The sequence below is a fragment of the Ipomoea triloba genome, chromosome 3, assembly GCF_003576645.1.
Source record: "Ipomoea triloba cultivar NCNSP0323 chromosome 3, ASM357664v1".
Classification (NCBI taxonomy): domain Eukaryota; kingdom Viridiplantae; phylum Streptophyta; class Magnoliopsida; order Solanales; family Convolvulaceae; genus Ipomoea; species Ipomoea triloba.
Genome location: NC_044918.1, coordinates 166,326 through 178,551, shown reverse-complemented (window position 1 = coordinate 178,551; position 12,226 = coordinate 166,326). Strand labels below are relative to the sequence as shown.

The window sequence follows — 12,226 nt, the reverse complement described above, 5'->3', positions numbered from 1 at the left end:
AGCAGCTAGATTTAAGGGAAGATTGTGGACACAAGTTTTGGGTGTGTAGTTTTAAGATGTAGTCCAAGTTCAGCCAACGTTTTCCGTTTTTGTACAAGTCAAATTTGTAAGGTAAGCTTGCTCACCATACCAACTTCCACCCAATTCCATCACGGTCTATTGGACCTAGTTTTTCTTGTATTTTGATTTTAAAAAAAATGCAATTGTTATTTGAAAGTGTGTTTGTCCAGATCGATTCAAATTCAAAAAGTCAATAAATAATTACATAATAAAAAGTTAAATTTAAAATTTTATAATTATCAAGTTAAATATTTGATCAATTTGTTTGAGTGGTTCCCGTACTCATATACATGGGCAGAGAAAATGAAATAATGGTATGGATGAAAAGCAAGGGTTGTGGGCTAATGTTTTTGGGTCCACCACTGACCCGTGACCCGTCCAATGGGCAATGTATAATGCATTCAATTCTAATTTCTAATCAAAGCAATACAAAATTAGTGGACAACTTATTAGTATTATTCACAGTAAGAATAGTCAAAGAATGCGGTGAATGAGAGCATTGGTGAATTTAAGTGAACAGTGAGTGATGGTAGTCAATGGATAACTATGGGTCTTTAGACTTATCTTCACAAAACAAACACATTATTATCAATCTGACGACGAAATTGAATTGATTTTTTTTTTGGGGTAGTTGAACACCATCTGCTTTAAAACACATCATTTTTTAAATGAAATATTAAAAAAATTGTTTTTAATGAAATGGTTGCTGTACAGCATGACAGCATCCAATATGGTATAATTTTGTACCTGTTTATATAATACTCCGTATAATATAATTAACCACAAACAATCATGAGGTTTATATGTTTATCAACGGCGGCAATGGACATAAAGAATAGGCTAAGAGAGCTGTGTAAACCTTGCCAGCACACGAAGCTAGGCTCCAAGAACTATAACTAATACGGAGCAATATTTACAATACATTGACCTAATATATATATAGTATGTACTTGATCTAAAAGGTATCTGTTCTTAATTAATATCTTATATATTCATTAACATTAATTAATGAGTATAAAAATGATATATATGAGAGAAAGGTGGGGTGATGCTAATATCATATCAAAGAGTTGAGGTCCCAACCTAACCTTTTTCTATTTCCTACTTGAAAGTTGGAACACAACATTTTGTAAAGTTGTACAATTAAATTAAGGATGTGGACTAGGCTATATTATATTTGCCACTAATTGCTTTAATATGTAAGGATAGTTGTCGGATCAAATTTTATACTGACAAGCCTTATTAGCTAGGTATTGATTATGCAAATTCGAAAGGAAAGTAACATGTCAACAACCTCATCTCATCTCGCCGTCTCCCTCAATTTCTGCTAACTTCATTTCCTTGTACATACAAGCTAGAATGACTTGCAGGTCTTCGGGTACACAGTAATATTAATATATATGAAACTGTACTCCAAAAAAACAGAAAACTACATAACAAGAAAATGTTAAAATAATAAACCGACCGGATCGTAGGAGACTTTGCTTTTAGATGGAGATAGGGAAGAATATATAAGGAGAGACCACTTCAAAAACTGCTGCGTGCAGTGCTACTAATGGTGGCCTATTTATTCTGATAGTGATATTCATCATACAATATAAGACTCACCACTTCATTAAAAACACAAATATAATTAAGCCACCACAACTATCTTATAATAATAGTTATTATAACCACAACTACGCACAAATAATAGGTTTATTCAATTTGTATGTATATACACATATATCCATTAACGTAAGAGGAGATCATCGGAAAGATCAGTTGGTGGATTCATCGTCGGCGATGAAAGATTGCAAAAAAGGATCGTCGTTGTCGTCTATACCAGTAAAGCCATGCAACTTTTTCATCTGTTCCACTCTTCTTCTTATTCTTCTCTTCTTCTCCGGCTTTGCTTTCTCCACTAGTCGCCTCTTCTTCCTAGGTACGTACTTTCATCATCTCTGTGATTAAGCTTTAATTAACTTCGTTGTCTATATAGTTTTCTTTTTTATTAAAAGATCAACTTTTTTTTGTAAAGCTAAGATTGAATAGATTTTTGTTGCGTGAAGGTAGGGTGAGTTAATATATAATTGAATATTAAATCATTGAACAGGGTTTTGTCCACGGTTAGTGACGACGTGGAGTGCATCTGCGATGGGAGTGATCCCCGGCGATGCACCGGAGAATTCAGTGGAGTTAATTCCAGAAGCCGTCATTTCGCCGGACGAGGCGCTCTTTTTCCTAAAATACCCTTCTTCAACCCGGTTATTTACAAAAGAGGAGCTCAGCTGCGTTTACACGTCTCCAGACTCTTCTTCGCCGTCGTCATCGGAGGCTCCTCCAAAGTCAGTTGACGATCAGTATTCGGGCCGCCAGATCGTAAGGTGCCAGCCTCCTCCACGTGGCACTCAGGTCTCCCTCGCTGTGAAAAAGACGAGAGATAACCAGCTTCCAGCACTAGCAGGGCCCACATACAAGTGGGACTCACTGGCGTACGAGGCAATCATCGACTGGGACAACACCACAGTTGTGTTTGTGAAGGGCTTTAATCTAAGGGGTGGGAAGGTGTCTGACCCAACCAAATTTAGATGCGTGTACGGTTGGGATTTCAAGAACCCAAAACTCATGCTACATTCCTACGTCGTATCTATTGCCCAGGAAATCGTACGGTGTAAAACACCTTTGAGCGTACTGAACATGAACAGCCCGCTGAGATTCGGAAATGATCCCATTAAGGTTTCAGTTAGAAAGGTTGGGAAGGGACCGTTGGACTCTATAGCCCGGCCCCAAGTTAGACTAAAGCCCAGCCCGACGGATAGGAAAGAGCACAGAATGTGCGTGTGTACCATGTTAAAGAATCAAGCTCGATTCTTACGAGAATGGATAATGTACCATGCTGAGATAGGGGTGCAACGATGGTTCATCTACGACAACAATAGCGACGACAACATTGAAGACATACTCAACTCACTAGGGGAACATTATAACATTTCGCGACATGTGTGGCCTTGGATCAAAACTCAAGAGGCTGGGTTTGCCCATTGTGCGCTTCGGGCAAGAGACTTGTGCGAGTGGGTCGGGTTTATAGACGTGGATGAATTCCTTTATTTGTCTAAAAACACGTCAATACAAGAGGTTTTGACACGGCAAACTAGCGGCATTGCAGAGTTACGTGTACCGTGTCATAGCTTTGGTCCGTCAGGGCTCAAAGAGGTCCCTATAGAAGGTGTCACAGTTGGGTACACGTGTCGACTGGCTTACCCGGAGAGGCATAAGAGCATAGTGAGACCGGAGGCGTTGGATCCTACATTGATGAACGTGGTGCACCATTTTCGGCTCAGCCGGGGATACAAATCTGGGAACATAGATAGAAATGTGATGGTGGTGAACCACTACAAGTACCAGGTTTGGCAAGTGTTCAAGGAGAAGTTTCATAGGAGGGTTGCTACATATGTGTCGGACTGGCAACAAGATCGAAATGCAGGGTCTAAAGACCGAGCCCCGGGGTTAGGAACCAGAGCGGTTGAGCCGGCAGACTGGCACACCCGGTTTTGTGAGGTTACAGACAAAAGCCTAAGGGATCAAGTCCTGCGAACATTCACCGACTCAAACACCCACAGGTTGCCGTGGCAAGAAGATGAGCAACAAGACTAGACAGAGCATTTGCTTGCAATCACAAATCTGTTCTGTAATAAGCCATTAGTAAAGATAGGTAGATTCTGCATTTATATGTGGAAGATACAAGTCAAGTCAGTACAGCACAATTAATGTCCTAACACGCAACTGATTGATTACATGGATTAGTGAGAAAAACAAGTAATCCGCTAGTTCAACTCATTTAGCATGGCAAAATTTTGGCATGAAACTATGAAATCCTAATACAACATACATGAATTATATTGAACAATGGGTATACAGCTGTGCAACTCCAAATATTCAAGAAATCACACTTTAAAAGAACCTGTCAGTGTCTATGAGAATGCTTTCGGCTGCGGTAGTAAGTCTCCCCCTTCTCCCTGTTCCTCCTCTGTATGATCCTGAAAGCAAACGAAATAACCCCAATGCTGGCCATGGCATAAAATGTGCCATAAGGAGCCAAGGCCAGACCACAAAGACATGATGCATATCCAGCCAGAAGATATGCCAAGCTGAGTTTTATCTCCCACCCTTGAAAGCCCGGAAAAGGAAAGAAGAAGTTAAACTCGGGCCTTGAGTCACAAATGCCGTGAAGCAGAACACCAATACAGAGTATGGAGTCCAAAAACCATGGAAAGCTCTGACCAACGCCGATCCTCTGCATAAGTGAAGAAGCCAATATATGAATACGCACAAAGCATGGTTCTTGGATCCATGTCAATTGTATAAATAAAATAAAAATCACTACATACCTGAAGCCAAGCCACGAGTGAGGGAATAAACATTAGTGTTGCAAGCAGATGCAAGATAAGCAGGCCGTGTCGGTGGTGGAATATTTCTAGTTGTGTGTCAGCATAGCTTTTCACATTCTCCAGGCCAGTGGGGCTATTTTCCTTCAGAGGAACATGCTTGCTTGTTTCACCATTATACTTGGGTATAGGCTGCCTCGATTTATTCAATTGTTCATTTCCAGACCCTCTCAACTCCTTAGTTTGTATATGGCTGCGAAATGAGGCCATTAAAAAACTGTTTACAAAAAGAACAAGTGTTTTTAGTGAAGCCAAGCCCCTAGTATCAGGAAAGAGAAGCCTTGGCTTGGAATGTACCTTGACAGAGCATTGTGACAACAGACAGCATGAGACAACAGCAACAAAAATAGACCCAATGCAGGATGAACAAAGCACACAAGTGTAGAAGCAACCAGTGCAATAACAAGTGAAGGATTGGATGCTACTATCCTCACCACCTGCTTAATGCATAAAAGATCATATCAAATCATCAATTAATATGATTTTCAATTTTGAATTTTAATCATTAAGTAATTAAAAAAACAAGTGTGTTTGATGGAGTCTAGAAACTCAGCTGCAAAGATTACAAGAACTTGAAACTTTTGACTAATCAATTTCATTTCTGAACATGAAAACAAAACCACTCTTGTTTCATATTAATCTGTACTCAAACAAATTGAATCCTGTTTTATACTTATTGAATGAAAATGAAATATTACCTTAGATGACAAAACAGCATAGGAAAGATTCAGAAACCAATGAACAAAGTGAAAACACCAATTGTTTTCCAATGTTTGCCACCTGTAAATCATTAGCTCATTGTTTTAGCTGAATGTTCTTATTGCAAGTTGTAATGTTTGTGTTTTTTTTTATTCAACAGCAAGTAATACACATACTTATCAAGAAAAGAGCAATATACAAGTAAAAATTACTACGTATTAGAGAATGTGTTAAAGAGTGATAAGTACATTCATATACATAAAGTCACTAACCGTTTCTTGACAAAAGCATGTATTGTTGCAGCTATATAGAACACTGACAGGGAGATCGTTATCAGCACCATCATCAACCCATTTGCAAATAAATAACAAACTGTTGAGGTGATAATGAAACTTATGACTGAAGGAAGTGGTTGAGAGTATAGGTAAGAAAGTAGCAAAGCAAGTAAAATGGGAACTAGGGCTAGAGGGATAAATGGCAATGGCAGTCTCATATTTGACTCTATGGCTGAAAGAAGCGAAGGAATGGGCAGGTCAAGCTCCCAGGCATATGCTTGCCTCATCAAAGCGAAAAAGATAACAGCAATTGAAAAACCAATGATCTGCAGCACATAACACCAAACACTTATAAGTCAAAGCACAGTGGAAGTTTAATGCAGCAACCTCAAAAATCCAAATTTAAAAGCCAAAGTAATGGAGTGAATAAACTGATAAAAGGCATCCAGGAGTAGGATGGGGGAAAAATTATAATCTTTAAATTATTGTCTACTAGCTATGTTTAGTTTGCTTTAGCATCAATTTGATTTTTTCCCCACAGTGACAATCAATAATAGTCATATCACAAACTACATTTGAAGGGGTACTCAAAAAAAAAAACAATCATTTGAAGGAAGTTCTAAATGACATCAAACATTAAGGAATGTGATATCACCTGAGAAAAATATAAAAGTAAAAATCTTCCAGCAGCAACAGTGACAGGGACATCAATACTCGTTCTATATGAACAGTGTGGGTCAATCTGCAAGACATGTGTGCAACAAATCTTATGATTAAAGCCTTGAAGGTATAAAAATAGAGCCACAAAATGACCACTGGTTCAGTTATCTTACCAACAACAATACATTTGTCTTCTCTGACTCTGAGTTCGAACTCCAGGTCCCTGGAGAGGAATCCACCATAATAGTTTCGGAGTACAAATTAGGAAAAACATGAAGTCCAGATGTGGCATCCCATGCCATAGCTACAGGCGGGAAGCACCGGAGCTTACAAAGCTCTGCATTTTCAGAGAATGAGAGTTTGCATGAGAAGGATATTTAATACAAAAAGCACAAAAGTGAACTCAAAACTTGAACTGAAAACTTATTTCATTTTAGGTATCAGTCATCTTCACAGTAAGTTTGACATAAAATGAATGCATACAGCATGCATCTGAAAGGTTTTCTTGACTTTCTCTGTATAATTTAAAACAGGTACATTGGACAATAGAACTTGCTTATTGATCAATTATTCACCATCACCCGAAAAAAGCATACCGACTTCCTAATAGTAAATAAATATAAAATTGGAAGAAGGCATAGAAAGGTTTCTTTTTTCATTGCAAAGGAGAAAATGGTGGGGCAGGGGAGGAGAGGGGTCCTTACTGCTAATTTCCATGTCTCCTGGCTCATCAACTGAGAATGCTGACTTTTGTATCCCACAGCCAGTGGTTTTGACAGACAATGTAACAGGCAAAAGGCCTAAGCTAATGGAGAACAACATATTGATTGCAAGAGGATGATCTTCCTTCAATTGAATGTCCTGCAGAATTGAAGTCATTCCGCAACAGATCCAAAATTAAACTTAGAAAATATCCATGACTGCTGTCTGCTGGATTATCCAGTTCATGAAATGAACCTTAGAAATACTAAGTTACTAACCTTTTGAGTGTATATCATAGGAATCACTGATTGAGGAGACACTTCTATTTTCCCTTCATCAGGATTAAAGAATTGCCCAACACCCATGGAAGCGGCTGGTGGTGGTCTTCCTGAAACAGTCTGAGCATCAGAAAGTTACTGTATGAACATACAGAATCAAACAATAAGAATATTCAAAAGGTAAGAAAAAACTTCATATTTTAATGATTTATTGATATTTTCTAAACAATTGAATCAAAGAAAAACAAGCACTCAGAGACTACCAAAGGTTAAAGCATATTCTCAAAGTCACGGAAGATGAATACCTGGCGAGGTGCCACTGATATTGTCAGAAATCGGAAGCCATGCATATCAGTTGGATGCAACCATAAAATGGCAGAAGGAGGCGCTTGCTCAGTTTGACTGCCTGGTTCAATCTATTAAATAAATGTTTCAGGAAAAATTAGCTACCATTTATGCAGAACTTTACGCAAAAAGAAGAGTTTGCAAGAGTAAATACCTGCCTTGGAGCAGGTCCTGATGGAATATTTACCATCTTAGATGTGACTTCTAAGATCCGTTTATTAACAGATAAATCAGAAGTTGAAGTTCCTTTCTCAGGCCAAAGGTGTAGTCTTACCCCAGAACAAGGAGACAGATTAGTGACAAAAACAAAGTGGGTTTTTCCATTTGCTCCCTGAGTATTCAAAGAGAGTGGTCATAGGGATTATAATAAATCAACAACTAAAGTTTATGATACAGGTTGCATGTGTGAAAGCTCTCAGAGGAAAAACTGGAACAAACATTAAAGTAACCTTGACCACAAGTATATATGCAATTTTTTATAGTAAAAAAGAAAATGACTATGCAGTAAGTTCATGTTAAAGATGAGCCAAATAAGTTGCAGTTAAACTATAAATTGAGCTAACCAATTTCTGAATATCCAGCCAGCGCCTCCTTCCATCCATTGCTAAAATGGTCACAGTGGTTGTTTCAATGTATAGATCCCTTTCCAGTCCATCATCACTCCAATGGGTATTACTAGGACAAGCATAATTACTACCTTCAGATCCTACATCCCAAAAGATCAATTAATAATATGGTCCAACTTTTTATTAGAATTAGAGAATAATGAGAGTCCAGAAGCAGAGTATCACTAATTAGTAATTTCTTTCACCACAAAACCATCAAATACAAATCAATTGGAATTTGTGAGGGAAGATAAATTCCATAAAAGCCTTCTTCAAGATGGTTGCATCAAAAGTAAAGTTCACAGCATTTTCAAAAAATTTCCCCATCATTTTGGAAACTATTATTGCAAGTCCAAAAAATGGAGTGTCGATAAGATCCATTAGTTTTCAATTTAAAGCGTCAATGGGGCACCTCCAACCAACACTATCATGGATAAAAGTATAACAATACATACTCAGCAAAAATTAAGTTAGCATCCCATATGATTTTTCAATAGTTACGAGGGCTTAGAATACAAATACCATAATTAGTTTTTCCATTACCAGAAGAGACATGACCTAATTGTCGGGGTAATGGTGGTTGCTGCACCCAGTTAAAATTTGGAGGTATTGCACTTTGAAGCATCTTTGTGAAAATTGCAAGTCTTCTTTGTGCATCTGGGAAGGGTTGACTGGTCTCCTCATCGATCAAACTAAGTAGAGTGTGTGACACCTGAAAAGTTGATCGAGCATTTAGAATCTGTGTTAGGAAAGCAATATGGATTCACATGAGAAACATTACTCACTTGCACAACAAGCTGATTACACCACAGTATAACTTGGTGCTCCATTGACAACCAGACATTCTTCATGCTTGTACTACTAATCATAAAGCCATGGGTGGGAGGGACAATGCCATCAAGGGACTCTAATTTTGCCCGCACCTACAATTAAGAATCATGGAAGTCAATAGCAACCATAAAGTGAAGCAACTTGCACAAGTGCTAGACATTAATAAAGAGTCCATCAAAAAGAAAAGGTTTACAAAATTATTTTGTGTCAAATTATATGATGGTAGTGCAAGAACAGGATAGCATAATTTATGCATAACTCCCTTCTTGTGTTTGCATCCCAAAAAATTGCCTCAAAATAAATAAATAAATAACTCAGGAGCATGAAAGCCCCATATTCAATGCTCAAATTGGAATGTTCTTTATCCATCTAATACTAAGGCTAATATACTATTCAAAAGGGGATTAAAGAAAATATTTCAGTTTGTTTGTGAAAGAATTTATACTTTTATAGAATTATAGGCAAACAAACAAATAAAGGAAAATAAAATCACTCTGAAACTTAATGCAAGACCTATTGATGTGAATACCTGGTAATCATTATAACCGCCAGAAATGGAGATCACAACAACACGAGACAGCAATGGATCAGACAGATAATGTCCAGACCTAGAAGTTTGGATCTCATATCCTTTCTTCCATTCATTATTAACATGTGCATAATAGTGACCAAGGGATGGTTGCAATGCGACAGGAGGTGACCTGGATAGAGAAACCATATATTTATTTTACATAGCATGGATGGTTTGCAATCAAGATAAATTTTTCAAGAAGCAGCAATATACTGGTGAGGAGTTGAAAGTGTCAGGACAGTTTCAACAGCAGATTTCCTCAAATGTGGATGGACAATTGCAGCTCTAGCAACAAAGCCACCCATGGAATGACCAACTAATATAACACTTCTTGGAAGACTCCTAGATACAGTGGCACCTTCCTTAACTCGAGCATCGCGAATGTCTTTATAATGGTCCAAAATCTTAAAAATAAAAGAACAATATAACAGTTAAAACTAATAATAGAGAAATACAGAAGCTGGGAGGGGATATATAATAGCCTGAAAATTGAATCCAAGCACAGGAACACATTGATAGTTCTGGAAGGGGAGAACAAGGAGTATTCAATAATGATGGCTTGCATACTTTGGGGGCAGGGAAGCAGTGGTTAGAATGACACGCAAAGTATTTTAAGTGAAAAGAGAAGTGCATCTCTTCTAAAGATTGCTTATGACTTCTCTTTTCTACTAAAAATTCAAAATTTCCCCTTTGAGTAAAATAGAACTTCAAGTCATAAGCAGTAATGAATATCAAAAGGGCAAAAACTTTAGCCAAGGTGGAGTGGAGTGGAGTGGAACAGAAAATTACTGCATATAACACTAGCATGAGAAGTATTGAACACATATTTTGGGACCCAGCATCCGTTCTGATAAAGAGAAAGAAGACAGGATTGTATATCCTTTAGTTTTGCTCAAGGAGTACTACGCTCCATTGTTAACATGGCATCCAGGGATTAGAATATGAAAAAAGCAATACCCTGTGAATGGAATATACAACATATTCTGTGTGCTCTTCAAGTATCCGACCATCCATGGCAGAGTGTTCACCTTCAAGGTCCACAGCAAACCAGTCAAGCATACTTGCATACTGGCTAGGCAACAGAACACTCCCAGCGTCAAGTTGAACACCACCTCCCAGACTCTGAAAGGCTTCTTGGTAAAATGACTGCTCGAGAGGGCCCCCTTGATAAGCCCTGTCAGATTCTGCAGCTAGGGATCTCACCTGTAAGTCCATACATTTGGAAGGAAAGGGGGAGCCAATAATTTAGAACTGACCTCGACATTCAGAGTCTCCTAATAAACTACTAATGCAACAGAAAATTATTTTACATGAACATTAAACTGAGGAGAACATAAAAAGATGGGCTTCCAAAACAATCATTAGGGGTGCAGATATATAAACACTCAGTTGTCATTTGGAAGGCAAATAAGGTTTAACAATCAATTTAATTGAAACCTTGAGCAGGCATCAGAAAAATTCAACCACACAAATAGCAATGAGATTGCAAAAAGTGCCACTGAAAGTTGTAACCAGGTAAGAAGGGGTAAATTGCCTGTTTGTAGCTTCCACCATTGCCAGGGATAAAAAGAACAGGAATCCCAGAAAGCTGCTTGAGGTGCTCATCAAAATCAATCTTTTTCCATCCTTCATGGTACAGGTACAATCCATACTTGGTGGACGACACATTCTCCGGCGCGGAAACGGGGATATAAGTAGGATACATGTAAGTCATAATACAGCCATTGGATATCGGCTTTGTGAGACTGTACAGTGCAGCAAGACATATCCACAAAACAAAGATTACCAAAGCAGCAACTTTCAGCTTCGCTCTTAAGCCTGGCATTCTCATACTCGAACCAATCAAATTACTTCATCCCTGATAGAAAAAATATAAATCCTCTTTTAACTTTAAACTCGGGCAAAACATCACTGTCTACTCAAAACGTTGGAACTAAAATAGATCTAAAATGTACCTGATCGGGGAGATCCAGCAAAAGGAAAGAGTGAGCTAGAAGAGTGGTAGAAAAGATTGCCTTTCCAGAAAAAAGACGGAAGCTCGAAAAAAAGAAAAGCGGGAGTGCAAAAATATGATGCGTCGTGAGATCTAAAAGATGCCTAATCCGATAGAAACACCATGAGACTTTCTTAACAAGGTAGTGAGGCCTAATCAGATCACAATTCGCAGTGGTGCGCCGCTGGTACTGGTGCCGGAGAAGAAGCAGATCGGATTGAATAGTTTACTGAAAGAGACCAAAGAAAACTAAGCCGGCTTAAGCTAAATTTTACTGTACTTGATTAAATGGGTTAATTTTGTTATAAGGAATTCTGATTCCAGTAATTTCAAAAAGAGTGACAAATACCATAAAGTTACGAGCACCTAAACATAAAAAATTTAATTCTTATAGAGAATTCGTCGTATTAAAATTATGAATAGTACTTAAACTAAATTTAGATCGTATCGAGAACGCTATTGACTTGCCTAATAATTTAGAGAAGTACTATGTTCTACATCATCATCAACTGATAACGGATAATGAATGCAAAAAGAAACATCAAGTCTTAGAATCATTCCTATAATGATACTCCAAACACATTAATGGACATAATCATTGTGTATCATGCCAACTAATGTCCACTCTTCATTCTCAATAATTGCTACTGTATCAGTTGCATAGGATATCAGCATGGAACACAGCCTGGAAATCTTGGAATTATTATGTATGACCCTACACAACACAGCATGTTTAGCTGATTCCCGGCTATAAAGTCTGAAACTTTGAACAATTTTCTC

At 38.0% G+C, this 12,226-nt stretch overlaps 2 protein-coding genes across 3 annotated transcripts; one reads left to right on the top strand and one right to left on the bottom strand.

The window, feature by feature from the left end:
• The first annotated feature begins 1,709 nt into the window (after positions 1-1,709).
• LOC116014281 (glycosyltransferase family 92 protein RCOM_0530710) lies at positions 1,710-3,845 on the top strand. The gene is made up of 2 exons (XM_031254307.1): positions 1,710-1,984; positions 2,156-3,845. The coding sequence occupies exons 1-2, from the start codon at positions 1,846-1,848 to the stop codon at positions 3,694-3,696; spliced, it is 1,680 nt and encodes a 559-aa protein (XP_031110167.1). The 5' UTR covers positions 1,710-1,845; the 3' UTR covers positions 3,697-3,845.
• Positions 3,745-11,737, bottom strand: LOC116014280. Of its 2 annotated transcripts, none has more exons than XM_031254305.1 (19): positions 11,409-11,737; positions 10,988-11,311; positions 10,411-10,656; positions 9,667-9,857; positions 9,412-9,583; positions 8,837-8,974; positions 8,595-8,763; positions 8,010-8,152; positions 7,601-7,777; positions 7,407-7,517; positions 7,102-7,221; positions 6,826-6,982; positions 6,295-6,458; positions 6,117-6,203; positions 5,459-5,787; positions 5,186-5,267; positions 4,785-4,924; positions 4,431-4,704; positions 3,745-4,336 (listed from the first exon to the last, which is right to left on the bottom strand). In XM_031254305.1, exons 2-19 carry the CDS (start codon positions 11,282-11,284, stop codon positions 4,007-4,009), a joined length of 3,327 nt encoding a protein of 1,108 aa, XP_031110165.1. In that variant the 5' UTR covers positions 11,285-11,311; positions 11,409-11,737; the 3' UTR covers positions 3,745-4,006. The 2 variants fall into 2 exon arrangements, with proteins under 2 accessions (XP_031110165.1, XP_031110166.1); XM_031254306.1 differs by having other exon boundaries at positions 4,431-4,680; positions 11,409-11,736.
• Between the last annotated feature and the right edge of the window lie 489 nt (positions 11,738-12,226).

Bases quoted from the DNA above. Each gene is read 5' to 3' on its own strand.
- LOC116014281 (XM_031254307.1), top strand. From the start codon at position 1,846: ATGAAAGATTGCAAAAAAGGATCGTCGTTGTCGTCTATACCAGTAAAG. The intron at 1,985-2,155 runs GTACGTACTTTC...ATCATTGAACAG, and splicing joins TAGTCGCCTCTTCTTCCTAG to GGTTTTGTCCACGGTTAGTG.
- LOC116014280 (XM_031254305.1), bottom strand. From the start codon at position 11,284: ATGAGAATGCCAGGCTTAAGAGCGAAGCTGAAAGTTGCTGCTTTGGTA. The intron at 8,764-8,836 runs GTGAGTAATGTT...TCAACTTTTCAG, and splicing joins GTAATCAGCTTGTTGTGCAA to GTGTCACACACTCTACTTAG. The intron at 4,925-5,185 runs GTAATATTTCAT...TGCATTAAGCAG, and splicing joins ATGCTGTTTTGTCATCTAAG to GTGGTGAGGATAGTAGCATC.